Source organism: Rhinoraja longicauda, chromosome 26 (assembly GCF_053455715.1).
Source record: "Rhinoraja longicauda isolate Sanriku21f chromosome 26, sRhiLon1.1, whole genome shotgun sequence".
In the NCBI taxonomy this organism is placed as follows: domain Eukaryota; kingdom Metazoa; phylum Chordata; class Chondrichthyes; order Rajiformes; family Arhynchobatidae; genus Rhinoraja; species Rhinoraja longicauda.
In genome coordinates, this window is record NC_135978.1 from 18,656,877 (window position 1) to 18,684,185 (window position 27,309).

The window sequence follows — 27,309 nt, forward strand, 5'->3', positions numbered from 1 at the left end:
CATGTCCTCACAGTCATGACCAATCTCTGTGGAAAGAAGCATGTGCTGATAGGTTTTTTAACCAGTAAATATGTTAAAGATGTTCTTTGTACTGTCACAATATTAATTATTCAGATACTCACGGGATTTACTTTAACATGTCTGTCGACACGAGCAGATGAACAGTTCTGGAGAAAAGCAGCCAATCTAGGACGAATGTGGGAAACATGTACAAGCACATGCAATAATGAAAATTAAAAATAAGATGGACGCTGGAAACCTAAAAGATAACTAGAAAATGGCCAAAACATTCACAACGTCGGGCAGCTTTGGTAGAAAGAGAAACAGTTAATATCTCCGATCAAAGAACTGCGGAAGAGAGAAATTTAGTTAGCAGAGAGGGTGGAGGAGGGATTTTCATGACAGTGACAGCCACACTCAATCTGAGCAGCCACACCCAAATGCAGTGGTGAAGAAAAAAAAGGCAGCCTCCCGCGATCCAAATGGTGTGTGCCATATATTGTACCTGAATGATCTGTTCCAAGATCACTGTACTCAGAAACGTAGAAAAATTGGCCCTTCGAGCCAGCACCACCATTCAATCTGATCATGGCTGATCATCTAAAATCAGAACCCCACTCCTGCTTTTTCCCCATATCCCTTGATTCCTTTAGCCCCAAGAGCTAAATCTAACTCTCTCTTGAAACACTCCCCCAAACAGACTGCTTAAGTAAAAATCTAAAAAAAAATAGGGATGCTGAAAACCTTCTATTTACCAAAACTCTTGTTTGTTTGTTCCTGAACTGTAGCCAAAACGGTACACGATAGCGCAACAATTTTAGACCCACCTTACTCACCGTCGTCCTTTTGGTGCTAATGGAAGAAGTTTCATTGAAATCGGTGTTATATTTTTATAGTTATTCACATTTTAAAGTTTATATCTATCTCCGAGGGGGGAGGAGGGAGAATAAGGGGGGTTGGGAGGAGAAGGGGTGGAGGGGGGAGGATAAGAGGGGTTGGGAGGAGAAGGGGTGGAAGGGGAGGAGAGGGTGCTGCCCAATGCAGGAGAGGTTTAGGCCCAATCGGTCCACTTGGTCTGGTAGGAAATAAAATCAGAAAATGCCGGGAATATACAGCAGATCAGGCAGCATTTACGGAAAGCGAAACAGGTGTCGGGACCAAAACTGCAAAAAGAAACTGGAAAAGAGGAAACTGAAAAATTTTCAGTGGAAGAAAAGTTGATGGCAAGATGGGTAGAATAAAGGTTGTATTGCCGATAGAGAGAAACTAATGCATTAATCTAACGGGTGCATTTTGTGCTGATTTGTACAAGTTATGTGTTGCTGATATCAGGACTGCGGGACATGGCTTGCATGCTATAACGGGCTACAAAGTAAAGTCGGTCAGTACTGCTGGAAAACAATGCAACCCTCTCCGACAAGCTCAATGCATTTCACGCTCACTTTCAACAGGAAATCAGTGGATTAATGTCGTCCACCCCCACTGCCTCTTCCTGAGAGTGAAGCCACAGAAAGCAACTGGCCCGATGGAATCCATGTCCACGTCCTCAGGACCTGTGCAGACCAGCTGGCAGGTGTATTCACGGACATCTTTAACCTCTCTATTCCGTTCTGAGGTTCCCACCTTCTTTCTGAAGACCAATGTCATTCCAGTGCCAAAGAAAAGCAAGGCAGCGTGCCTTAATGTCAACTGTCCAGTGGCTCTGTCATCCACCATTATGAAGTTCTTTGCGCAGTTTGTCATGGCGCATATCAACTCCAGACAGCCTTCATCCACTGCAGTTCACCTACCTACACAACAGGTACAAGACAGACACCATTTACTGGGCCCTACACTCATCGCTGGAACATCTGGTCAACAAGGACACTTACATCAGACTCTTTTTAACTAGCTCCACCTTCAACATCATTGTCCAACCAAACCAGTCTCCAAATTCCATAGATGACAGGCAAAAGTGGCCAGTTCTGATATAGATGGAAGGAAGCTTGACATAAAAGCCACTCAAAGTTAGCTCCTTGAGTGTCAAAGAAACATCATAAGTTTGAAAGGTAGACCATTCATTTAACCCACCCCATGGATGGACCACCACCAAGTCACCCAAACAGGAAAAGATCTTGATATATTGTTTGAAGTTGTGAACAAAGATTAACATGACAAGGGTTCGATAAAAACAGATTTTTTTACTGGTCCATAATAGCTTAAAATATTTGAATTACATGAAACGTGAATTGCAGATGATTTTGGGGAACAAAGGGTTATACTGATATATCGAATGACTTACTATAAAGCATAGTTTAACACAAAATTGAAATCATTTTTATCAGCATTCAGAAACTTTAAATCTATTGAAAGTTTGGCTTTGAATGTACATAAATGTTAAACTTGACAATAGATACAATAATTTAAAATACTATAATAACAACCCTAAACAGAAAAATGATGGCTAGTCTTTTGGAGCAATCACAATATGAACGGACTTCCGTCATAAATGTTTTCTTTACTAGTAATCCATGTGATTTGGATGAGGTCTCGGACAACTGAATGGAATGCAGAAGGTGCAGACAGACAGCACTGAAATCTTCCAGTTTGGAGGAAACCATGTTATATGCAGTAGAATATCAGTTTGTCTGGGAAACTGTTTGAATAGGATTATCTTGCAGTAATAAATTAATGGAAACCTGGCAGCTCCATGTCCGTGACATTTGAGACTTGAAAGTATTCTTAGCAGAATTAAAACACAAAAGAGCTCTGTATTGAGTAGTTGCAAGGAGTTCTCCAGAGGTTTGCAGAATAGCTTTCTACTCAAATGGTTCAGCTGAATGCATAGGACAATAGTTGCCATCATCTGCGGAATATTGTTTTTTTTCATGTCTGCAGAATGAAATAATGTGGTTAATTGTTCAGTGTGTCGACTTGCTCATTTATAAACATGCTTATATCAAATTAATAATTACTAAACTCTAAATACAGTATAACTCTGATAATCTGGCACCTTTGGGACTTTGGGTGGTGCTGGATTTTCTGGACCAGTGATATTACTCTTAACGCGCAAACACTTATTTCATTTAGTTATGAATTTTCAAATGAACCCAGTGAGCTTTAAGGGAGTGTGAAACTGAATCTGGTGAGTTTGAGCTTGCAATTTTTGCCTTATTAAAGCAAGCTTAAACCTACGATCCGGACTAACTACAGCTCTGGCTTCAAACTAAAGGTTTATCCTTTGGTATTCTCTCATTAACCTTGCCTGTTTCTCCATCTCCCAGTCAAGGCTTGGCTTGTCAGTCTTTTGGCCTATTCCTGGTATTTCCTTTCAAAAGCAAAGGAAAATCTGTGGATGCCAGAAATCTGGATTTTCATTTTCAAAACGTGTCATAAATACTCAGTAAGTCAGGCAGAGTGGAACAGGTAGCTAGAATCTCCTGTGGCTGAATATTCTTTTTTTCTGATGCTTCTGAATTGGCTTGCAGAATTTCTATATCATAGATACTATTATAGAAAATTATACAGTGCTATAATAACACATTGTAGGTGCCCTTTTACTATATTGAATCAGGAAGTCATCGTTCAATTCTGAGTTGATATGAAAGTTCACCTCAGATTTATTATCAAAATATCAGAAATATCAAATGTCTTCTCTTTCAGACACTGACAATGTGCATAGTTTTCTGGCGTTTCAATGCAGCTCGGTTTGTTCGGTTTCTGAAGTGAGGCTCCAAAATACTACAGATCTTTTGTACTGAATTTCAGAAGTACACGCAATCTTTACCACATTTCATATTTTCTTCCAACAAAGGAGGCTGTTTGGTCATCGTCTATGTCTGCTTTGAGGGATATGGGCCAAATGTAAGCAAATTGGACTAGCTTAGATGGGGCGTGGGTTGTGCTAACGGGCATATTGGTGAAAAAGGGAGCATGACAAACATCACCTTGTGGGCCAGGTGCTGAACCATCCAGACTTTCAATAGGCAAATATGGATCATCAGTGTTTTACTACATTTAGTTAAATTCTGAGCAACTTTCTTACCTTTACAGAGATGGGCAAGGGACTGTGTTGACATAATCAGGCTCTTCGTCATCTTCATCATCATTTTCACCTGACATTTCTGAAAGTTAAGTAAATTGTGTTAGGCAGTTTGTTGATAATTTAGTTGAGAGAATAGGGCAATGGGGAAGATACAGAGTGCAGAATATAGTTCTCAGCATTCTAGTGCGTCAGTTCCATAGACACAGTGGGGTTGAGATAATTCGTGAAGTACCCCAGCTCATGTAAGGACCATTCAGAAGCCTGATAAGAGAGGGGAAGAAGCTATTCCTGAGTTTGGTTTGAGAAGTTTCAAGCTTTTCTACCTTCTGATGGACAGGAATAGGGATAAGGTGGAATGACCGAGGTGGGACAAGTCTTTGATTATGCTGGCTGCTTTCCTGAGGTAGCATGAAGTGTAGATGGAGTCAACAGTGGGAGGTCTAGTCTGTGTGATGGACTGGGCTGCATCTTCAACTCTGCAATTTCTTGCGGTCGTGGGCGGAGTTGGTCCCAAACCAAGCTGTGATGCAACCCAACAGTGTGCTTTCTATGGTGCATCTGTAACAATATGCTTTCTGTAGTACATACCAGCTCTCCCACTCTTTCTTAGCTGAGCACTAATGTCCATCAGTATTCTTGAGAAGCTCTCCAGGGCTCTCTCCCCATTAATCTCCCTTCTCAGTGGTGGGAGACGAGGGGGAGACTGACTTGTGCAATCTGTCTCCCTTTAGAACCTTTCCAGTGAACAGCTCTCTCATGTCCTTTCCCCTAAAGGAGCATATTTGTGTCTATTAATCACTGCTCTGTCTGCGGCCAGTGAATCAGTTTGTTTAATGTCCACGGAGTCCATTGAAGTTGCCGTGGCATGGTCCACCGGTTCAAGCTGCTGCTCCTAATCCCGCAAATGCTGCCGTTTTACATGTCGCCCACAAACACGGTCCTTACCTTCAGGTTTCTCCTGAGTCTTCCACTTCACAGCGTATTCACAATTCTCATAGCTTCCTGCAGACACTACTACAATTAGAAATAGCATAGCTGTAAGCAGATATCCTGAATGCATCAAATGCTGAATATCACAGGAACCACATAATACACCTACCAGATGTCTGGCTTTCGGCTTTATTGATCTGCACGTTTTCATACGAATTTGAATCATCATCATCTTCAAGCAAAAAGAAAACAAGCATACATTATAAACATTTCACAGCAATCTGAAAAAACTTACTAGTCTTTAACAACTTTGGTGATGATGATGCAGTGATTATGTACTGCTGTGCAATCCAGTGCCCTGGAGTAATAAAACAAGGAATTTGTTTTCATATCCCACGATGACAGATGTGGTAATTAAAATTAATTAATACTTTGAAATTAAAGAAAATGAACCATTGGTAATGATGACTATAAAGCAAAACTACCAGTTAGTTGTAAACCCATCTGGTTCACTAATCTGTCATCCTTGCCCCCTAATAGTGATTCCAGATATAAAAAAATGTAGGTGACCTTTCGTGTCAATTGGGGACAACTAATGAATGCTATCCTTGGCGGTGATGCCTAGATTCTGCAAAAATGAATAAATAAAATTTAAAAAACACATCAGAACCAACATTCAGAATGATCAAAGTTATTTGCAATATCAAGTAAAATGTGTGGCTGCTCTTTTTCTTTTTGTGTCTGAGAACAATCTTAAATCTGTTCCACTGTTTCTTGGCCGCAGGGTGAGATGTGGATTATTAGCATAGGCCTTCTCAGTGAAGGCCGGTAGTTATGCCCACAGCCCCAGCCTTGTGCCAAAAAACCGGAGGATGTTTGGCCTTCTTGAAAGTCGGTGGAATCCTGAATTGGTAAATTGCCCAATTTTCACCAGTTGGCAAGATGCTTGCATTTAGCAGTCGCCTGTCGTTAAACCAATTGCTGATGGGGCTCTGTGTAGGGCTGGGCTTTTCCAAATGAAACTTGAGCTTTGCCCACAAACAAGTTTGAAAGTTGTTGAACCGGCTCTCCCAGTGATTACCGATTCTCAATGCCACCAAAGAGATTGTTTGTTCGAATGTAAAATAATGATCTTTTTAAAGTCAAAGATAATAAAAATTAAATCTGTTCGAAGTAATATCAAACCCAAGGAAACAATCAAAATTTAATTATATCAAAACAATCAGAGTACGTTTTACATTCCACATCCATTTCTTTCCACTGAAGGTGATGAGAGTGCTGGACTTGCTCTGGTGAAACCTGATGTAGGATCTACAAGTAGCTTCCCAAGCCCACGTGCTGCAGATTGTGTAGAAGTCCATGGTCCTCTTGCTGAGCCCCATCACAGACATGGTATCCCTGGAGTGACAACAGCTCAGCAGTATTTTGGGAATTCTGCCTTAGCTTGAAAGTCTACACAGATGGGTAAAACCCATGTGATCCAGCCATCAAATCCAACAGGGAAGCACATTCCCAGCACTAAGTCGGGAAAATCAGTCTGCTGAATCTGTGCTAGGTTGTTCAGGCACAGGTCCGTAGGGATCATTCAATTTAATTGGGAAAAACAATTGCAGACAGGTGTAACAAACAATCTGCTAGACAAACTCAATGGGTGGAGCAGAAACGGGGGGGGGGGGGGGGGGGGGAGGAAAGGAATGGGAGTCAGATGCAGGGTTTTGTCCCAAAGAGTGGACCATTCCTTTCCCCACAGATGCTAATCTCCTAGACAGCCACATACTTCATTTCTCGGGGTGGTCTTCCCTCCGCAGCCTCTGGGGTAGAAATGTCCCAGTTCCACACTACCTCTTACACAAAAATGCCACAGCAAGACAATGGTTATAGGGAAGTGGGCTAAACGCAGGTAAGTGGAACTGGCTTATATGGGGCATCTTGGTTGGCACAGGAAAGTTGAGCCGAAGGGCCTGTTTCCCTGCTCTTTGACTAAGAGGGTTGGAGAGAAGACGGAGATTTGCTTGGTCCCAGTCTCCATCGGATTGGGCTGCTGTTGACCTGATGATTTGAATCTCAGCTTCCTTGACATTATGTAGCATACATTGCGTTGGGAGAAATTTCTGAGAGCTACCAAATTGTGAGGATGGATGGCATATGGAGAATCAAACAATGCCTTGTGTAATGATTGACAATGCCTCTGCATTTCTGTTGGGCTTGCTAGGTGATGAAGATTGTCCATTGAGGGTCTAGATGGACAGAATCCACACTACAGTTTGTGGGGATGGCAGCTCTTTGACCACTGGATGAGGGGTTGAGGAAGATCCCTGTGGCAGACAGGGTCCCTCTGGAGTTACCAGAGTCAGGTGACTTTTCTTGATAGGGGTTAGGACTGCAGCTTCCCTGAGATTCCCTGGCAAACTCACCTCTTCCCAGGTGAGGGAGAATGGGTCACGGATTTCTAGCAGCAATATTCTCCTTCATTTTAGTACCCTGAGTGGGTTTTCATTTTTTCCAGGAGCCTTCATCTCTCTTAAGTTTTTGGTCTTTTCACTCCTTTGTCGGGCTGGAATGGTGTTGAGGATGGTAGTGGAGGGAATCAAGGCAACTTGGGCCATTAAAGTGCTTCTTCCATTGGGCACTGACTGCCTCTGTTGTGGATGAGCTGGCTCAGTGTGCTGAGCTCGCCATCTAATGGCAGGACACAGTAAATCATCGAGTGGGGATGACTAACAGATGTGTGGGGCATTTTGGTGTTTACCTCTCAGTTAGGAGACATCAAAACTGTGTTGAGAATTGATAATTCCCCGAAAATTCAGTGCTTTAAAAAATGTTTGCAGTGTTAATCATTATCTGTTTAGATTACAACAAAAACTGCCAGAGATGCACTGAATGACAGATGGTTGCTGCCTATGCTTGGATTTATACCGGGAACTTTGATGTTCTGATACATTCTCACCGCCTCTGGTTGCTCAAAGCAAAAATAAAACACTCATGATGTTATTTTTGAATCCAGCGGCCATGTCTCGGGAGCACCTATGTAACTTGAAGGAGCGCGTCACTGCACAAACTACCCACCACCTGCCCCTCCCGCCACCCCCTGCCCCATCTGTAGAAAGGTCACCAAGTCCCACAATGCAACAGGCTCATCAGCTGCCCCAGAACTGACAAAACCATAGTGGAAAGAAATCGCCCTCAATACTGAGGAACTATCTAAGATGATGGTGGTGGTGGTGGTAAAGATGGTGATGATATAGGTGCCCTCACAGTGAACGATTATCTGCCTACAAACCAGTCCGGACAGTGTCCATTTGATACAGGAACACAAGAAAATAGGAGTGAGAATAAGCCACTCGGCCCCTCCTGCCATTCAAGATGTTCACAACTGGTCTAATCCCTGATCATTACACCTCTCTCCTTCGTCCAGAGGCACTGAAACTAATTGAAGCTGGTCCAGCTGCTGCCCTGGATATAAAACAGAAAATGTAGCGCGTAAGTGGAATCAGACTCCAGGCTGTGGATTAGAACCTTTCCAGCGCTCTCTGGAGAGTCTCCAAGGCTCAGGAGAATTTGACCCATGGCACAACCTCAGACTGGGCAGCTTCTAACTGAAGTAAAACAAAATGGGTTTGAGCAAGTACCGGGTATTGAGATAGCAGCACTGGCTTGATACTTTTATGGGACCAAGAGTCAAACTAGCACTGGTCAAATGGACAAGAGTTAAACTGGCAAAGATCAACAGCAAGGTGTAATGTCCCGTCATATCTGTTAGTCTTGTGTCATGTTCTGTGTTTAGATTCTCATTTCAGGTCCCTTGACTTCCTGCCATTGTAATTGTGAGCCCCGCCTTGATTGTTTCCACCTGTGTGCCCTTACCTCATGTCATCATATCATATCATATATATACAGCCGGAAACAGGCCCATCGGCCCTCCAAGTCCGTGCCGCCCAGCGATCCCCGCACATTAACACTATCCTACACCCACTAGGGACAATTTTTACATTTACCCAGCCAATTAACCTACATACCTGTACGTCTTTGGAGTGTGGGAGGAAACCGAAGATCTCGGAGAAAACCCACGCAGGTCACGGGGAGAACGTACAAACTCCTTACAGTGCAGCACCCGTAGTCAGGATCGAACCTGAGTCTCCGGTGCTGCATTCGCTGTAAAGCAGCAACTCTACCGCTGCGCTACCGTGCCGCCTAAGTATAGTCCACGCCTCCCTTTGTCCTGTGCCAGTTCGTATTGTGATTCATGTGCTCTGATTCATGTGCTCTCGGTCGTAGTACAGCTAGTAAGTAATTTTTGTAACTAATGTTTTTGTAGCTGAGTAAGTTTAGAGTTTTTGGTTCGAATCGCAGTGTTCTTTAATGTGAAAATTAAAGAACGCCTTTATTTTCTCCAAATTGACTCTTGTGTGTGAGTCGTGCGTTTGAGTCCAGTTCCTGTGTGCCCCAGAGCATAATAGAACGAACTGGCCATAATATGGACTCAGCCGACTCTAAGATTTGGAAATCAGCCCTTGCCAACCAGGGCACTAAGATCCAGCACCAGGAGGAGCAGCTGCGCTCAGTCAGTCACGGGGTGCGCGAGCTGAACGATAGACAAGGCGAGTTCCAGTCATCAGTGACGCCCCAGATTAACCACTTCGCTGTACAACTCCATCAGGTTCTGGCTCGTCTCGACCCAACCTCGGCAGCTTCTCCACTGGCTCACGTTGAACCTTCAGCCGGCCATCCGCCTGCTGTTCCGGCCACGCCTGCGAACCCCACGCTGATTCTACGCCTGGCTTCACCAGATAAGTTCTCTGGAGACTCTGAGAATTGTAGATCATTCCTTGTACAATGTGATCTCCACTTCAAGCATAACCCTGCACACTTCCCCTCAGACCAGGCCAGGGTAGCATTTATTGTGTCCCATTTGACGGGTGAGCCGCAGCATGGGCCACTGCGGAGTGGTCTCGGGGCTCCACGGTCTGTCAGGATCTAGACCTCTTCCAAAGAACATTTAGCAGTATTTTTGATCACACTTCCTCTGCTAAGGAAGCTTCCCGAGTCTTACTGCAGCTAAAACAGAACACTCGCCCAGTGAGGAGTTGGCTGCGCCTAACGGCTGCGGCTCTCTGGCAGTCTGTTGTCTTTTTTTCTTTTTTTTTTGTTTGTGTCGGTGTTGGGATGGTTTTTGTTTCTGTTTTTGGCTGTGTATGTGTGGTGGGGGTGTGTGGTGGGGGTGTGGGGTGGGGTGGGGGGGTGGGGCGGGGGGAAACCTTTATTTTATTAGGTCTCTTCCCCGGGGCGCGGCTCGGCTGCGGGCCTTAACATTGCCGGCGCAGCTCGGCTGCGGGACGTTTCAGTGCCCGGTGCGGCTCGGCTGCGGGCCTTAACATTGCCGGCGCAGCTCGGCTGCGGGACGTTTCAGTGCCCGGTGCGGCTCGGCTGCGGGCCTTAACATTGCCGGCGCAGCTCGGCTGCGGGACGTTTCAGTGCCCGGTGCGGCTCGGCTGCGGGCCTTAACATTGCCGGCGCAGCTCGGCTGCGGGACGTTTCAGTGCCCGGTGCGGCTCGGCTGCGGGCCTTAACATTGCCGGCGCAGCTCGGCCGCGGGACGTTTCAGTGCCCGGTGCGGCTCGGCCGCTGGACTTAACATCGCCCGGTGCGGCCGTGGGACGTTTCAGTGCCCGGTGCGGCTCGGCCGCGGGACGTTTCAGTGCCCGGTGCGGCTTGGCCGCTGGACTTAACATCGCCCGGTGTGGCCGCGGGACGTTTCAGTGCCCGGTGCGGCTTGGCCGCTGGACTTAACATCGTCAGCGCTGTTCGGCCGCGGGACGTTTCAGTGCCCGGTGCGGCTCGGCCGTTGGACTTAACATTGCCCGGTGCGGCCGTGGGACGTTTCGGTGCCCGGGGCGGCTCGGCCGGGGGGCCTTCCATCCCCTTGCGGGGGCTGTGCGTGTCGTTTGCCTCGGTAGGGGTCGAGCTGCCTGTCCGTGGGTGCGGGGGGAAGAGAGGGGAAGTTTTGTTGCCTCCATCACAGTGAGGGGGTGTTTGGAGTCACTGTGATGGATGTTTGTGTTGGGGTCGGGTGTCCTGTGTTCTTTTCTTTTTGCTGTATTTTGTGTGACTGCTGAAATTTCGCTCGGTGTTGTGCCGAGTGACAATAAAGTGTTGTTATGTTATGTTATGTTATGATAGACTATGCCATTGACTTCCGAACCCTTGCAACAGACAGTGGGTGGAATATGCCTGCACAAGTGGATGCATTCATGAATGGGTTGTCGGAGGCTATAAAGGACAGACTTTCACCTTTTGAGTTACCCAGTGATCTAGAGACATTAATTACCAGGGCTATTCGTGTCGATAACAGGATAAAGGAAAAGGAAAGACACCAGGCTGCTGATCGTCCTCCCAATCACCAGGGGCGCTCCTCCGGGTCCTTCACACCAAAGAAGTCATCGTTCCCTGTCCATCGCTGGCCGGAGAAAACAGCGTCCTCTCAGCCGTCGGAGGAAACCATGCAGCTAGGACGAACCAGGCTGACTCCGGAGCAGCGACAGCGCCGCCTGAAGGACGGAGCCTGCTTTTATTGCGGTCAACAAGGACACCGTCTGGCCGACTGCTCGGTAAAAGGGGTGGCTCACCAGTGAAAAGGAGGACACTAGTGAGCCAATTCCCCGTTTCGGACTTACCTCCTCGACCTCTGACACAGGCCACCCTCACTCTGAATCAGCAAATTGTGACTCGGGGGGTTTTGATTGACTCCGGAGCCGACGAGAGTCTCATGGACTGGACTCTAGCTCGATCGTGTAAGGTTAAATCTGTGCCCTTGTTGCAACCTATTGTGGCGAGCGCTTTAGATGGACGTCAGTTGTTTGAGATAACTCATCGTACAGAACCTGTCAAAGTCATGTTCAATGCTAACCATGTGGAGATAATGTCTTTTCACTTGTTTGACTCAGCTCAACATCCCTTGGTCTTTGGTTTCCCTTGGCTGCAGAAACACAATCCTCAGATTGATTGGCGATCTGGTAAGATCAGACGATGGGCGGTTGAGTGCACACAATCATGTCTTGTTGAACCAGTGAACAAAGGGGTGAGTTACAGGAAGATCGGGGCGGTTTTGGGAATAAATGTTCTTAAATCTGAAGAAATAAAGATTTCTAATGATGATGATGGCTATCCCGATCTGTCGAAGGTTCCACCATGTTACCATGAACTGAAGGAGGTGTTCAACAAGTCCAGGGCCACCACCCTACCTCCTCATCGACCTTTCGACTGCGCTATCAACCTGCTGCCGGGGGCCCCTATTCCCAAGGGGCGACTGTACTCCATATCCGGCCCCGAGAGGAAGGCGATGGATGAGTACATTGAGTCCTCCCTGAGGATGGGCATTATTCGCCCGTCCTCCTCGGCAGCAGGCGCGGGGTTTTTCTTTGTGGGCAAGAAAGATGGGTCACTTCGTCCCTGCATAGATTTCAGCTTCCTAAACGAGATTACGATCAAGAATCGTTACCCACTTCCTTTGATGTCTTCTGCTTTTGAACTGTTGCACAAAGCCAAAGTATTCACTAAACTAGACTTAAGGAATGCATACCATCTAGTGAGAATCAGAGAGGGGGATGAGTGGAAAACTGGGTTTAACACCCCTAACGGGCACTACGAGTATTTGGTGATGCTGTTCGGGTTAACCAATGCCCCCGCAGTCTTCCAAGCTTTTATGAACGAGGTCCTCAGGGAATTTCTCAATGAGTGTGTTTTTGTCTACCTTGATGACATTCTTATCTTCTCTCCAGACATACAGTCTCATGAGCGTCATGTCAAGTGTGTGTTGCAGAAGCTCTTAGCTAACCGTCTGTATGTGAAGGCCGAGAAGTGCGACTTCCACGCAGACACAATGTCCTTTCTGAGCTACGTTATATCGGCCAACCACATCCAGATGGACCCTGGTAAGGTCAGTGCGGTGGCCAATTGGCCCACCCCCACTAACAGAAAGAAGGTGCAACAGTTTCTCGGATTTGCAAACTTTTACAGACGTTTTATTAGAGACTTCAGTGCTGTTGCTGCTCCTCTGCACTCTCTCACGTCTTCCAAGACCCAGTTCCAGTGGAATCCTCAGGCCGAAGCCGCCTTCCAGCGCCTCAAAACATTGTTCACCAATGCTCCTGTTCTGACCATCCCAGATCCCCAGAGACAGTTCATTGTGGAGGTGGATGCCTCCAACGAGGGGATTGGGGCGGTACTTTCCCAGAGAGCGGAGAAGGACAACCGGATTCATCCCTGCGCCTACCTGTCACGTAAGTTGACCCCCGCAGAAAAAAATTACGATGTCGGAAACAAAGAACTGCTGGCGGTCAGAGCCGCATTGGGGGAGTGGAGGCACTGGCTGGAGGGGGCCGAGCAGCCTTTTCTGGTATGGACAGATCACAAGAACCTGGAATACATCCGTAAAGCCAAGAGACTCAACTCACGTCAGGCCAGATGGACTCTGTTTTTTAGTAGGTTCAACTTTTCTCTGTCTTACAGGCCCGGTTCCCAGAACACAAAACCAGACGCCCTGTCCCGACTTTATGACCCTGAACCTGATACCAGAGAACCCGAACCCATCCTGCCACTTAACCGTGTGGTAGGAGCGGTGTCTTGGCAGATCGAAACAGATGTGAAGCAGGCTAATGATGAGACTCCAGCACCGAGTGGCTGTCCTACTAACTGTTTGTTTGTTCCTGTGACATTGCGCCCCCAGGTAATCCACTGGGCTCACACGTCCCTGCTCACATGCCATCCAGGTGCCAAGAGAACTGTTTTTGTGGTTAAACAGCGTTTTTGGTGGCCTTCACTTGAGAAGGATGTAGCTGAATATGTGGCTGCCTGCCCTGTCTGTGCAAGGAGCAAGCCCTCCAGACAAGCCCAAGCGGGCCTGCTGCACCCACTTTCAGGCCCTGGTCCCACATCTCCATTGACTTTGTTACTGGGTTGCCGGCCTCCAAAGGTAACACAACTGTCCTGACGGTGGTAGACCTATTTTCAAAGATGGTACATTTTATCGCTGTGGCCAAGCTCCCCTCTGCCAAAGAGACGGCGGAGGTAATGATGTCTCACGTTTTCCGTATCCATGGTTTCCCTACAGACATTGTCTCGGACCGAGGTCCTCAGTTTGTGTCCAAGTTTTGGAGTGAGTTTTGTTCCCTCACAGGTGCCACCGTCAGCCTGTCTTCTGGTTACCATCCGCAATCCAATGGCCAGACTGAGCGGATGAACCAGGAGCTCGAGACCTGCTTGCGCTGTCTGATCGCGCAGAACCAGACCACCTGGAGCGACCATCTCATCTGGGTCGAGTACGCACGCAACACGCTTCCTACGGCTGCCACGGGACTCACACCCTTCCAGTGTGCCTACGGCTACCAGCCCCCCTTGTTCTCGGCTTATAAGGGTGAGGTGACGGTGCCTTCTGCCCACGCCATGATCCGACGCTGTCGCCGAATCTGGGACGGAGCTCGGAGGGTTCTACTCCGGGGTCAGTCCCGGATGAAAGCGGCAGCCGACCGCCACCGCAGATCCGCTCCGCATTATCGCCCAGGCCAGAAGGTATGGCTGTCTACAAAGGACTTGCCACTTCACGTCCACGCCAGAAAGCTGGCTCCAAGGTTCATGGGTCCATTTCCTATTTCGAAAGTCATTAACCCTGTTTCGGTCCGTCTACAACTCCCCAGGTCATTAAGGGTTCACCCTACATTCCACGTTAGCAAAATAAAACCGGTCAAGGAAAGTGCACTCGTGCCCGCCTCCAAGCCCCCTCCACCCCCCCAGCTCGTCGACGGTGGTCCGGTCTACACAGTTAAGGCACTTCTTGCAGTCCGCAAGAGAGGTCGCGGTCGCCAGTTTCTGGTCGACTGGGAAGGCTACGGTCCTGAGGAGAGGTGCTGGATTCCTGCCAGCTTCATTTTGGACAAAACTTTGATCAAGGACTTTGACAAGACTCATCCTGACCAGCCTGGACCGTCAGGAGTCGGTCCTAAAGGGGGGGGGGGTACTGTAATGTCCCGTCAGATCTGTTAGTCTTGTGTCATGTTCTGTGTTTAGATTCTCATTTCAGGTCCCTTGACTTCCTGCCATTGTAATTGTCAGCCCCGCCTTGATTGTTTCCACCTGTGTGCCCTTACCTCATGTATATATAGTCCACGCCTCCCTTTGTCCTGTGCCAGTTCGTATTGTGATTCATGTGCTCTGATTCATGTGCTCTCGGTCGTAGTATAGCTAGTAAGTAATTTTTGTAACTAATGTTTTTGTAGCTGAGTAAGTTTAGAGTTTTTGGTTCGAATCGCAGTGTTCTTTAATGTGAAAATTAAAGAACGCCTTTATTTTCTCCAAATTGACTCTTGTGTGTGAGTCGTGCGTTTGAGTCCAGTTCCTGTGTGCCTCAGAGCATAACACAAGGGACCAACAATTGTGGGAAAGGTGCAGACAATGATCCAGACATATTTTGCAGTGTGTTCCAATTCCTCATCTTGCCAGGGCTCTTTCTGTCTCAATATGTAAACCGTTTGCAGTGTTTCTCGACAGTTCTACAACAGCCTTGTTTCAGCGTGTTATGTCTCGAGGACAGAGTTGATCTAGAACTCAACTTATCACAGGTTTGCAGAATGGGGCACTTTCCTGGCATGAGAGCTGCGTCAATATAATGCAATACATACACAGCTGGATCTAAACTAATGCCATTGTGCAACTTACCATCAGCAGATTTGATGCATTCACAAGGGGTGCAATAATAGTCTGCAGACAACGGGTTTCTGTCAGAAACAATGCAAGATGGAAATTAAACATGAACATAAACCTCCCATAATATTTAGTTGCTGTGGACAAGTGGAAGGGCAGCACACTGCACAGCTGCAGCTTCAAAGCTCCAGTAACCTGGGTTCAATCCTGACCTTGGGCGCTTTCTGTGTGGAGTATTGTGTGTTCACCCTGTGATCCCATAGGTTTCCTCTGGGTGCTCCGGCTTCCTCCCACATCCCAGATACTGAGTTGAGCTACTGTAGAGCACCCAGTGTTTTGTGAAGCTGACGCCAGAAAAGAGGTGGGTGCAGACGTCATTTGCAAGCTTGGCGAAGAAGGTTGTTGTGTAAGGCAAGTGGTAAGTCAGTGTCCCTTTCAAGAGGATTTGAGTTAGATAGTAGTCCTACTTCAAATTTGTAGCAGCTTTCTGAGACGATACCTGAGGTAGTGTGCACAGTTTTGTTTATCTTACTTAAGAAAGGATATACCTGCCACTGAGATAATGCTGCGAAGATTTACAAGGCTGCCCGGGGGGCAGAGGTGCTGCCCGAGGGGAAGACTGCGAGAATGTTCTTTAGTGTTTGGAAGAATGGCTCTTGATCTCATTGAAGCTTATAAAATTCTTTCAGGGGTTAACAGGGTGGATCTTTTCCCTGGCTGTGGAATCTCGACCAAGGTGAGAGCCTCAGAATAAGGGGTCGGTTATTCAGTGGGAGAAGGAGAAATGCCTTGGCGCAGAGGGTGGTGAATCTGCAGAATTCTGCACTCCGCAGGGCTATCGAGGCGCAGTCACCTAATTCAATAGGTTTCTAGATGTTATGAGGATGCTGGGATGGAGGACAGTGCAGGAAGATGGCCCTGAGTGAGATCAACTGATGAATCTCAGCTCAAGCTCAAAAGGGTAGGTGACCACTCCTGTTACGATCTCTAATATTCTTATGTTTTAATGGTAGCTGATAAATGTGGATGGACTAAAGGTCAGACGAGATCTAATTGAAAGGTTGAGGGAGTTAACAGTCTATTCTGATTCCTGTGCAGCTTCACCATCTCCTTTTTCTGTTGAGTTCAGTGAGGGAAGGAGTGGATGTTACCATTGTCTGGCTTAGCACAAAGCATTGGGCAAGGAGATTTATCCAACCCTACTTCTCCCACTGCATCCGTGTAAACGATACCAACTTCTGCATCATCTTTCACTGCCTTTCCGGCTGCAAGATGGGTGGGAACCCCACAGACACTCTGCTTCGCAACACATCACACCAGCCTGGTTCAACAGATATCTCGGTTTTCCCTGGGCCCAGCGCACTTCAGACCTTGGACAATGCACTGAGCACAAGATCTGTCCACCAACGGACAGCTTTGAGATCGCGTTAAGAATGTGGAGAGCAAGGTGGTGGCACATCAGAAATTGGAATGGGGGAAAACACTCTCACTGTTTCTTAGAATAGGATTTCTGCAATAGAGATTGCAAAAGGAGGTCCCTTATAAGTAAAATTGTTCCCTGGATTTCCTACTTCTCCACTGTACAGTAAAACTTAAGGAGTCCACTATCCAACAATTCGGAAATTCCCATGGTCAGCATCTGGTTCACCAGGGTATGGTACTGTGATCCTGACCATTCATTTGTTCCCAACTATGCTTGAAATTAACTGGGCTCTCTGGGAAGTTCGTTATGATACCATATAACAACTAAAAATAATCACAATTCCCATTATTTTCCTAATATTGGGTAATTTTGGGAATAACATCAATTAGTCCTGAAATTCTGCCTATCCGGCATCAAAGAGCCGTGCACGCTGAATTATCAGTGTTTTACTGCGATTGGTGCAGACACCCAGGGTCTGCCCCGGCTCTCAACTCCATCAGTACGATTGAGGTCATTCTGACCACATTCAATGAAGAGGGAGCAAGATGAAACAAATTGTGACTTACATATAGTCCTGGTCCAGTCGATGGTTGTTTTCTGCAAAGTAAAGATTTTGTTACATTACTTGAGTGATTTCCGCAAAACCATACTCAACAGGCCCTCGACGGCCAATTCAAGAACAGGCTAAATTGGATAGGAAAGAAAGGTCTGAAGAAGGGTCTCGACCCGAAACGTCACCCATTCCTTCTCTCCAGAGATGCTGCCTGACCCTGCTGAGTTACTCAAGCATATTGTGTCTACCAGGCAAAATTGGATGTGTGTCGTGGAGACGATGGCAGAGGGCAGACCTTTGTTGAAGTTCACCCTCCGAATACCATTGAAACCAGTAAAGTGTAGACTTTGATTTTCTTGCTGTTTGTCCTCTAAATACTATAGTTTATTTATTTATTCGTGTCATCACACAACTGTTTGCCAATAGCGAACAGATTTTAGTGCCACGTCGTTGGCCTCTGCAAGACCCTTTACAGTGCATGTGTCATGCAGCATGTCACAGCTCAGGACATGTTCCATAGTCTGAAGGCCCCGTCCGCACTCGCAGTCTGCCGCATCTTCAGTATGTTCCCACTTCAGCACGTTCGATTTGCTCCTCCCCATGCCTGTCCGCAGTCTGTTGAGACTGCGCCAGGTTATCCACAGTTGGTCGGAACCTGGTGGGAGTTTCTCAGAGGGATCGATTGCCATGTGAATGTCTTCCGGAGATTTCTCTACTCTCTCTTTCCAGAGTTTGAGCCTGCTGGATGATGCATTGCAGTCCAGGGGATGGACGGAAGAGAGGAAACCTCTGCGTGATTTCAAACGCTGAGGTAGCAAAGGGAGGTCATGTGCTATAATGAATACTATAATGAATCTGGCATTCTGATCTCAGAATGATGTATGAAGTGAATAACTAAATTAATACGTTCACTTTGAGTCATTGATTATAAGCACATAAAAATAGTTCCAAATAGTTAGAAGCATTGTACTAAAGAATGAATCACTCACAGTAATGCCAGGCAACGCGGACAATCTCTGCTCCACCTCCAGGCTCCCCACAGAGAGCAGTGGCTCTCCACATTTGCCACCAGCCATTCAGCCCGTCAGTTCACACTGCTGACCGCTGGCAGTTCAACTCATTCTCAACACAGACCGAGGGGTTGCTGACTTGAAGAGGTCCATATAACCAATATTCCACAATCTAATACTTATGGCCTCCATTCAGGTTCCTCAGGCATAACCAAAAATGTACCGGACAATGCTGGCTCTCTCCCTCAAAGCATCTAAGAAGAACGTCTTCATGATTCTATCCTAAATTTTAATAACTTTTTGCAACAAAAATTATGTAAAGTGGTCTGTAAACTTCTGTTTCCTTTCTCAAATAATGAAATGACACATGCAATTAGTATTGGGAGTCGCTACACAGGCAATCTTCGTCTTATATTAAGAGCGGGGTGGTTCCTAGGAAACTGCCCGTAACACAACGTCACATAACGCATAGCCGTATTATCTGCGTATGTGTCAAAGAACATGAGCGGAAAAAAATGTTGTGTTTATTTATTTATTTGTACCATACAAATTTTGTGAGAGTGAATTTCATGCCCATTTACTGGGTTGAGATTTGGACGGATTTCCGTGACCCAAACGGCTGTAACGGGTACTTCCCCCATTCCACAAGTGTTACCATCTCTTATAACCAAACTGCTGGTCTGATGAAGGGTACCTCATCTGAAACATTAATTGTTTCTCTATCCGCAGATACTGCCTGACCTGCTGAGTATTTCCAGATTATTATTTTTTTTAATTTCAGATTTCCAACATTTGCAAAGTTTTCATTTTTACTTACCAATATTTAGGTTCATATAACTTGGTTGAATATCTGTTGGTAAAACGAGAAGAGTTTAAGATTAGTTGCAGTAGGTGTTAATACATCACATTCCCCGCCACATGAATCCATCCTGGAGGAGCTGTCCTTGCTACTGCACTGCCCTGTGGACAATGGCTGCCCTCCTCCAACTGCCCACTCTGCACATTGAACCCCGCGACCAGCATGGGTGGCAATTCAACAATGTGTGGCATCACAGCCACAGCAAATGTAGGTCTGGCTCTTGCAGGTCACAATCATACGTGGGATTTCAAAGATGTTGTAAAAGAAATAGCTGTTGAGTATTATAGGCTTTATTGGGTCAGGAGACCCCTCAGTCCATTCCCATAGATTGAACTGAGGTCAGTTCTTGACTTACCCGCCTTCCTTCAATGGACAGTATGGCCAAGCATTTGCACAGGAAGGAATCAATCAATTAACGTAGGATGAGTAAATGGACAGCACCATTTGGTGGGCCAGATGACCAGATGATTCTGCATCCAGTTTATCAGTTCTCCAATCAGATTATTTCTACTAAACTCTTGGGCATGTCATCCGAACAAGGGTAACTCATCACAATTTAATCCTTGGAGTTGAGGTATAATTCTAATAAATCCATGCTGCCTTCATAAGTTCATAAGTTATAGGAGCAGAATTAGGCCATTCGGCCCATTAAGTCTACTCCGCCATTCAATCATGGCAGATCTATCTTTCCCTCTCAACCCCATTCTCCTGTGTTTGCCCCATAACCCCTGACACCCATACCTGCCTCATGTGTGGCGTCCTGGATACTCAATGATTGTTCCAACCAAAGCCTTTCAAACCTGCGTCCCAATTGTTCTCCAGATCCCACAATATAAAGGCCTGTGTTCCCTCAGATTGTGCTCCTGCCCATAACATGTCGGTGATCTATGTACATAGACTACCACGTTTCAGCAGATCTCAGGTTTCATCATTTAGAAAGTACTTTGTCCTGTCTGTTTTACAATCAAGCTTATAGCCTTAATTTTTGTACAGATTGAAATCTTTCCGTAATAGTTTTGTCCACTCAGTTAATTTAGTAATACCTCTTTGAAACATAATGTTTCCATCCACACAGTTGATAGAGCCTACTGCATATGCATCTTTGGCAAACTTGGGCAACATTTCTGTCTGGTCATCTGATGTGGTGAAGAGCTATGCCCAACACAAATCCTCAATTACACCATTAGCTTGGTCTTACTGCCCATACTGCCAACAATCTGTTTCCTGCCACTCAAAAAAAATCCCATTTAATGGATCAATTCCCATCTCCATTGAGGGACTTTATAAAATGCCTTCGAGAGGTCCATATAACTAGCATCCATCAATATTCCACAATCTAATACTTCTGGCAACCATTCAGATTCCTCAGGCGTGAACTAGTATTTACCCATCCATGCTGGCTCTCTCCCATCAACTAAGAAGAACGTCTTCATCATTCTGTGCTTAATCAGAAATTTTAATAACTTTTTGCAACAAAAAAATAACAACTGGTCTGTAAACACCTGTTTTCTTTATCTCATCTTTCTTAAATGATGAAAGGACATGTTCAATTTTCTAATCTGAAGAAATGGGTCCAGAATATAAAGAACCTGTGTGAAAGGAATGATATTTTTCCCTGACTTTTCAAAGATTACTAACTTAATTGCTCTTCCTGAGAGATCAAAGGCATGGGCAGGAGGCAGAGAAAGAGGGCAAGAAATAGGAACAACATGGCAAAGAATAGATTTATTAGTCAAGTCGAGTTTATTGTTATGTGCACAAACACAGTGAGGTACAGGTACAGTGAAAATCTTGCTCACAGCAACGTCACAGGCACATGGACTCAGACAACACACAGAAACACAAATTATACATACACTACACATAAACTCTGCAAGACTCTGAAAAGAGGGATTGTGCAACAACAACAAAAACATTAATGCAAAACACTATTAGAAAACAAGTCCAAGGTAGTGCAAGATGTGGTCCACAGTGTTCCATTACCAAGGTAGAATTAAGATTGTGCAGGTCAGTTCAAGAACCTGATAGATGTAGGAAAGTAGCTGTTCTTGGTGTGGGACCTCACACTTCTGTACAGTAGCAGCTAGAAAAGGCAAGACCAGGATGTTGGGGATCCTTGACGATAGATGCCACCTTTTTGAGGCAGTGCCTCCTGTAGATGATTTAGAAGGTGAGGAGGGCTGTACATTTGATGGGAAAAGAAATTGAGAGTAAGCAAGGTAATCAGAAACAAAAAACACAATAATAATCTGAAAGAAAGAAATTCTAGGTTATATAATAAAGCAAGCTTGAGGATAGAGGAGAAAAAGAAATTATCCATATGATAGAAATAATATGTATTCAAAAGACAAGCAGGGACTAGGAGGCAGGAGTGGGTATAATACATTTTCATTATTTGAGTAGATGAACTGGAACGATCAGATGCCTATTAAAGAGGCTCAGCAACTGTTTCAATACCAACCTGGGCAATCTGGTGAAATGACAACATTTGAGGCAGGCTCATTCCTGAAAGAGACGAGAAAACATTTAAATTAGAATTAATAGACTTCCTTCCTGCACTTAACTGAATCTTAAACCCATGCACACTTAATATCTCACATCTGTCCAGTGGGAGTGGGGGGAGGTGGGGTGGGGGAGTTGTTTAAGGTATGTTTTTTTCACATAATCAATCAAATTTTATGTGATGTTTCTTACTCAGCCTCTGGCTCCGGACTTGGTTTTTGCTGTGATCGTGACACTGGAAAAAAGTAAAAACGACATTTTACCACATTTTTACTTAATAAAAAAAGTTAAAGTAAAACAAATTGTGTGCTTTGTATAAATATCCACTTTACTAATTTAATTTGGAGACACAAATACAAATGCTGGTTTACAAAAATAGATACAAAGTGTTGGAGTATCTCAGCGGGTCAGCCAGTATCTCTGGAGAACATGGATAGGTGAGGTTTCAGGTCAGGACCTTTCTTCAGACCTAATTTTATTTGTTGGTTTATCGTTGTTACTTGTACCCAGAAACAGTGAAACACTTAGTTTTGCGTGCTATCCAGGCATATTATATACATTAGTTCTATGATTTAGATTTTAGATTTAGAGATACAGCGCAGAAACAGGCCCTTCGGCCCATCGGGTCCACGCCGCCCAGCGATCCCCGCACACTAACACTATCCTACACCCACTAGGGACAATTTTTACATTTGCCCAGCCAATTAACCTACAAACCTGTACGTCTTTGGAGTGTGGGAGGAAACCGAAGTTCTCGGAGAAAACCCACGCAGGTCACGGGAACGTACAAACTCCGTACAGACGGCGCCCGTAGTCAGGATCGAACCCGAGTCTCCGGCGCTGCATTCGCTGTAAGGCAGCAACTCTACCGCTGCGCCACCGTGCCGCCGTGGGTAGGGCAAAAAGGAAAGTGTGCAGAATATAGTTTGCAGCCACAGAGAAAGTGCAGCTATATTTTAAAAAAATGCAAGGGCCCCAATGAGGTAGATTGGGAATACATCCTGAGCATAGAAGAGGTCCACTCAAGAGTATGATAACAGCAGGGAAGAAGCTGTTCTTGTATCTGGTGGCACGTGCTTTCAAACATATGTATCTCCTGCTTAACAGGAGAGGAGTGAAGAAAGAATGAGTGGGCTGGGAGTGTTCTTTGATTGTGTTTCATTCACATGAGGCACCTTCCACCTCCCCCCCCCCATTCCATTCCCCTGATCACATTGTGACTGATCACACCTATTTCCCACCCAAACTTTGTCTCTGACCATCACATCTTTTTTAATTAATTTCATTAATAAGGTTTATGCCACTCTGCTAGGTTATTCTCGGCTCTCTGACAGATTACTCAAAAGTCCGCCGGTGTGTAAAACCAATGCATGGAACAACATGAATAATGAAAACATTGCCTTTCAGAGACTGGAGAAATGGGTAGGATGAGACAGACAAAAGTTAATGGAAAACTGAGGTGAGTTTATATGGGCATGGTGATATGAATGACATCATGGAAAGATGTTTCAGCAAAAAAGAGCAGGAAATGCACACAATCATTTTTTGTAGGTGACAAGATAAATTTTAAAGATTATCACGATTATTGACATTTATTCAGGCTATGCTAAAGCTTCCTGTAATACAGATTGGACCCTGTCGAGAGTAGAGTGCTTATTTCTTGGCAGCACACTTTGTCAAGGTTTGTAAAGCTTCAGAAGAGATAAACTGGATTGATGGTCATGGTTGTTTATATGGAGGAACTGGTGAAGCTGGGCTTGTATCCACCGGCTAGAAGAGGCTGAGAGGAAATTTCAGAGATCAATAGGCAAATAAAGAAGATGTGTTTCTGGTGAATGTTTAATGTGATGGGTAGAAGAACATAGGAATCTACGGAATCCCAATGATCTGGGACACACCACCTAAGAAGATGTGGATAATCAGGTTCATGTTAACCCTCAAAATCAGGAAAAACATGTAGATCTTTGAGAAAAGAGCAGTGGGCATACAATTATGTATCTCCAAAGAACTAATACGGGTAACTAGAGGCTAAATCATGTTTTTGTTCTTTAGGACTCTGTATGTCATTTACCTGTAAATGATCTCACAACTTCAAACCCTTTCTTGTCATCATTCCTGAAAAGAAAAAGTGGATGTTTACTTGTTTTAAATCTGAACATGGCTGGTGCATTAATTCTTATGTTTAATTCTCATGAATCCAATCTCTGTTACAAAATGATTCATGTTCACACGTGATAGGAATAGAATTAGGCCATTTGACCCATCAAGTCTACTCCACCATTTGTCTAACTCTCTAGACTGTCTGAAGAAGGGTCTCGACCCGAAACGTCACCCATTCCTTCCCTCCAGAGATGCTGCCTGTCCCGCTGAATTACTACAGCATTTTGTGTCTACCTTCGGTTTAAACCAGCATCTGCAGTTCCTTCCTACACATTTGATTAATGGTAACCAGAATTCTAAAGGCACAGACTGTCACATCGACTCCTCCCCACCAAGCTGCAGAGGGCGCTATAAATGCCGCGGGATGTAAATGAGGTGATGTTGCTACAGGTCACAGGCTGGGCTTTGCGCCATGAATATTTCGCCCACTTGACAGCTAGTGCAGATTCGACAACAGTCAAAAGAGACTTGACACTATCCTAAGCAGTGCAGACCACACGAGAGGCACCAGAGTTTAGAGGTAAAGAGGCCTTTTCGCTGACTGAGTCCACACCAACCAGCGATCACCTGCACACTAGTTCTACGTTTTCCCAGTTTTGCATCCTGCACACGAGGGGCAATTTATACGAGCCAATTAACCTACGAAACTTGCACGTCTTTGGAATGTGGGAGGAAACCAGATCACCTGGAGAAAACCCACGCGTCTCAGGGAGAACGTACAAACTCCGTACAGGCAGCACCTGTGCTCAGAATCACACATGGGTTTCTGGCGCTGTAAGGCAACAACTCTACTGCAATACTAGTGTGCCACCCACTACTTCCTTGAGTTTAAGCATCCACGATCAGGCAGCAACTGAAAGGGGAGAAATTAATATTTCATTTGCTTTTTCCAGTTCTGATGAAAGATGATGGACCTGAAACATTCACTCTGTTCCTCTCTCCACAGCAGCTGCCTCGCCTGCCAAGTACTTCCTACAAAAACACACACAAAGTGCTGGAGTAACTCAGCGGGACAGGCAGCATCTCTGGAGAACATAGACAGGCGACATTTCTGGTTGGGGCTGTTCTTCAGATTCTTCCCCTTATTTAACCTTCAATGAAGTGCTTCCTACGTTTTATGTTTATATCCAACTGATTAATAATGTATCAATCTCATCAAAACATACTGCACAACATAATTACTGATCAATATTATGTCAACTTCAGTCTTGCATATCAATTGCTCCCTCATCAATTTGGTGCATGCTATCAATTGCTTGGTCAATATGTCAGTTTTGGACTGTATGCAATATATTAATCCCTTACTTATCAAATGTGTGAATTTCATTGGAGAGGGATCAATAACTTAATGATCCAGAGTTAATGATCAGTTGTGTGGCTGTTTCAGACAGTGCCCTTGTGTTAACTGGGACAAGCTTGCTTTCCACCAATGCCCAACACACCGCCCTGTTACCCTCTACTCACATCTGAACACTTTGCGTTTTTCTCCTGGTCTCTTCTCTGATTATTGCTGTGAATGCAAACGATACGTGTTAGACAAAACTATCATGTGAAGAGTCAACTTTGTAAAATTACATGAGGTTGAAACAGCTTCTGGTAATTTCATTTCATGTTTAATACAGTGAGATATTCCAAGATGCTTCCCCAGTTCAACAAAATTTGACACAGAGCCACAAGGACATGCTAAAAAAAACACAAATTCAATGGAACCAACTGGTGGAATCTGAGATAACAATGAAACTGCAGATGCTGGCACCTTGAGCAAAACACAAAATGATGGAGGAACTCGGACAGGTCAGGCAGCGTCTCTGGAGGAAATGGACAGATGATGTTTCAGATCGGGACCCAAACATCAGTCTGAAGAAGGATCCCGACCAGAAACGGCATCTTTCTATTACCTCCACAGATGCTGCCTGAACCGCTGAGTTCCTCCTGCAGTTTGTTTTTTATTTCCAAAGCATACATAGTAGGAAATTGAGTGTGTTGCTAAAATTGAGTGTTTGACCTGCATTAATCAGAATAAAATGTCTCCACATTTCTTTCGGCAGATTCAGTTCAGGATCCCATTGACTTACAACTTCGAAGGAGAAAATGGAGTTGGATTGGACACACACCTCAGAAAACCTGCCACAAACATCACCCGGCAAGCCCTGAAACAACCGAGTGAGGTGGAGGACATTTGTCAATGGCCTATGCTCCCTAGAGGAGCAAAGGGCTTAAGAAGAAGAGATTCAGTTCTAAAACTCCAAACCAACAATCAATGTGTGAATAAAAGTTAAAATAAATCTTTCCTAAAGAATGAATTTCTAGTAAGTGAACAACACTGTAAAGAACAAATGACTGATTAACTTCTAACCATAATCATTGATAACTAACTAGGTGCACATGAATTTTTCCAGCGTTTTGACGAAGTCTGGATTCTGTGTCTCACTGCTGTGGACAAATCAAGACTTGTCTCTCGGAGGTGACGAATGATACGGTTACGGTAAAATCCAACATATGAAAACTGATGCTTTAGGTGCAGTTCTATCTTGTGCCAAAGGGATCATATCTTTAAGAACTTTGTGCATATTTAAAACCAAAAAGTCTCCATTGAAGAAGTGGTGCGAGCAATGAGGCCCAGAGCTGTGACCGTACATCCCTGAGATTCAGAGAGGGCCACAGCACGTAAACAGGCCCTTCGGCCCACTAAGTTCATGCTGACATCCAAGCACCGTTTTACATTAATCTATTTAATTCCCCGCCTTCCACATCAAGCCCTCACTACTCGGCTACTGGAGCTGTGGGATAGGGGCTCTACCTGCTGGGTATTGAGCCGTTCTTACTTCTCCAGTGCCATAGTGGCTCCCGTCCATTCACTGCTGAGATAGCATTGACTGTATCTACTCTAGATCCTAAGGCAACACTCGTGGGAGGTTTTGCCATAAGATTTCTTTCGAACTTGGAGTCACAGAGCGATACTGCACAGAAGCAGGCCGTTCGGCCCACCGAGACCACGCCCACCATCAAGCATCCATTTAAATCAATCCTATTTTATTCTCCCCACATTTCCATTAACCCACCCTCCCAGAGTCTACCATTCATCTATATACTTGGAGCAATTTGTAATGCTCATTAAACTACCAATTAGCATGTCCTTGGGATGTGGGAGGAAAC

The 27,309-nt window shown here is 45.3% G+C and overlaps 1 protein-coding gene across 4 annotated transcripts in view; it reads right to left on the minus strand.

The window, feature by feature from the left end:
* Window positions 1–2,192: 2,192 nt before the first annotated feature.
* Window positions 2,193–27,309, minus strand: part of LOC144606261 (linker for activation of T-cells family member 2-like) — a 53,976-nt gene continuing 28,859 nt past the window's right edge. For 2 of the 4 annotated variants that reach the window (XM_078422182.1, XM_078422181.1), the window contains exons 3-13: window positions 25,618–25,663; window positions 24,065–24,108; window positions 22,186–22,228; window positions 21,953–21,996; window positions 19,450–19,482; window positions 17,636–17,666; window positions 15,662–15,720; window positions 5,124–5,186; window positions 4,970–5,038; window positions 4,025–4,103; window positions 2,193–2,871 (exon numbers count right to left, since the gene is read on the minus strand). In XM_078422182.1, the coding sequence (XP_078278308.1) occupies window positions 4,027–4,103; window positions 4,970–5,038; window positions 5,124–5,186; window positions 15,662–15,720; window positions 17,636–17,666; window positions 19,450–19,482; window positions 21,953–21,996; window positions 22,186–22,228; window positions 24,065–24,108; window positions 25,618–25,663 (509 nt within the window). In that variant the 3' untranslated portion in view covers window positions 2,193–2,871; window positions 4,025–4,026. The remainder of the gene's footprint in view (window positions 2,872–4,024; window positions 4,104–4,969; window positions 5,039–5,123; window positions 5,187–15,661; window positions 15,721–17,635; window positions 17,667–19,449; window positions 19,483–21,952; window positions 21,997–22,185; window positions 22,229–24,064; window positions 24,109–25,617; window positions 25,664–27,309) is intronic. The other 2 variants (XM_078422183.1, XM_078422184.1) reach the window with 2 other exon arrangements.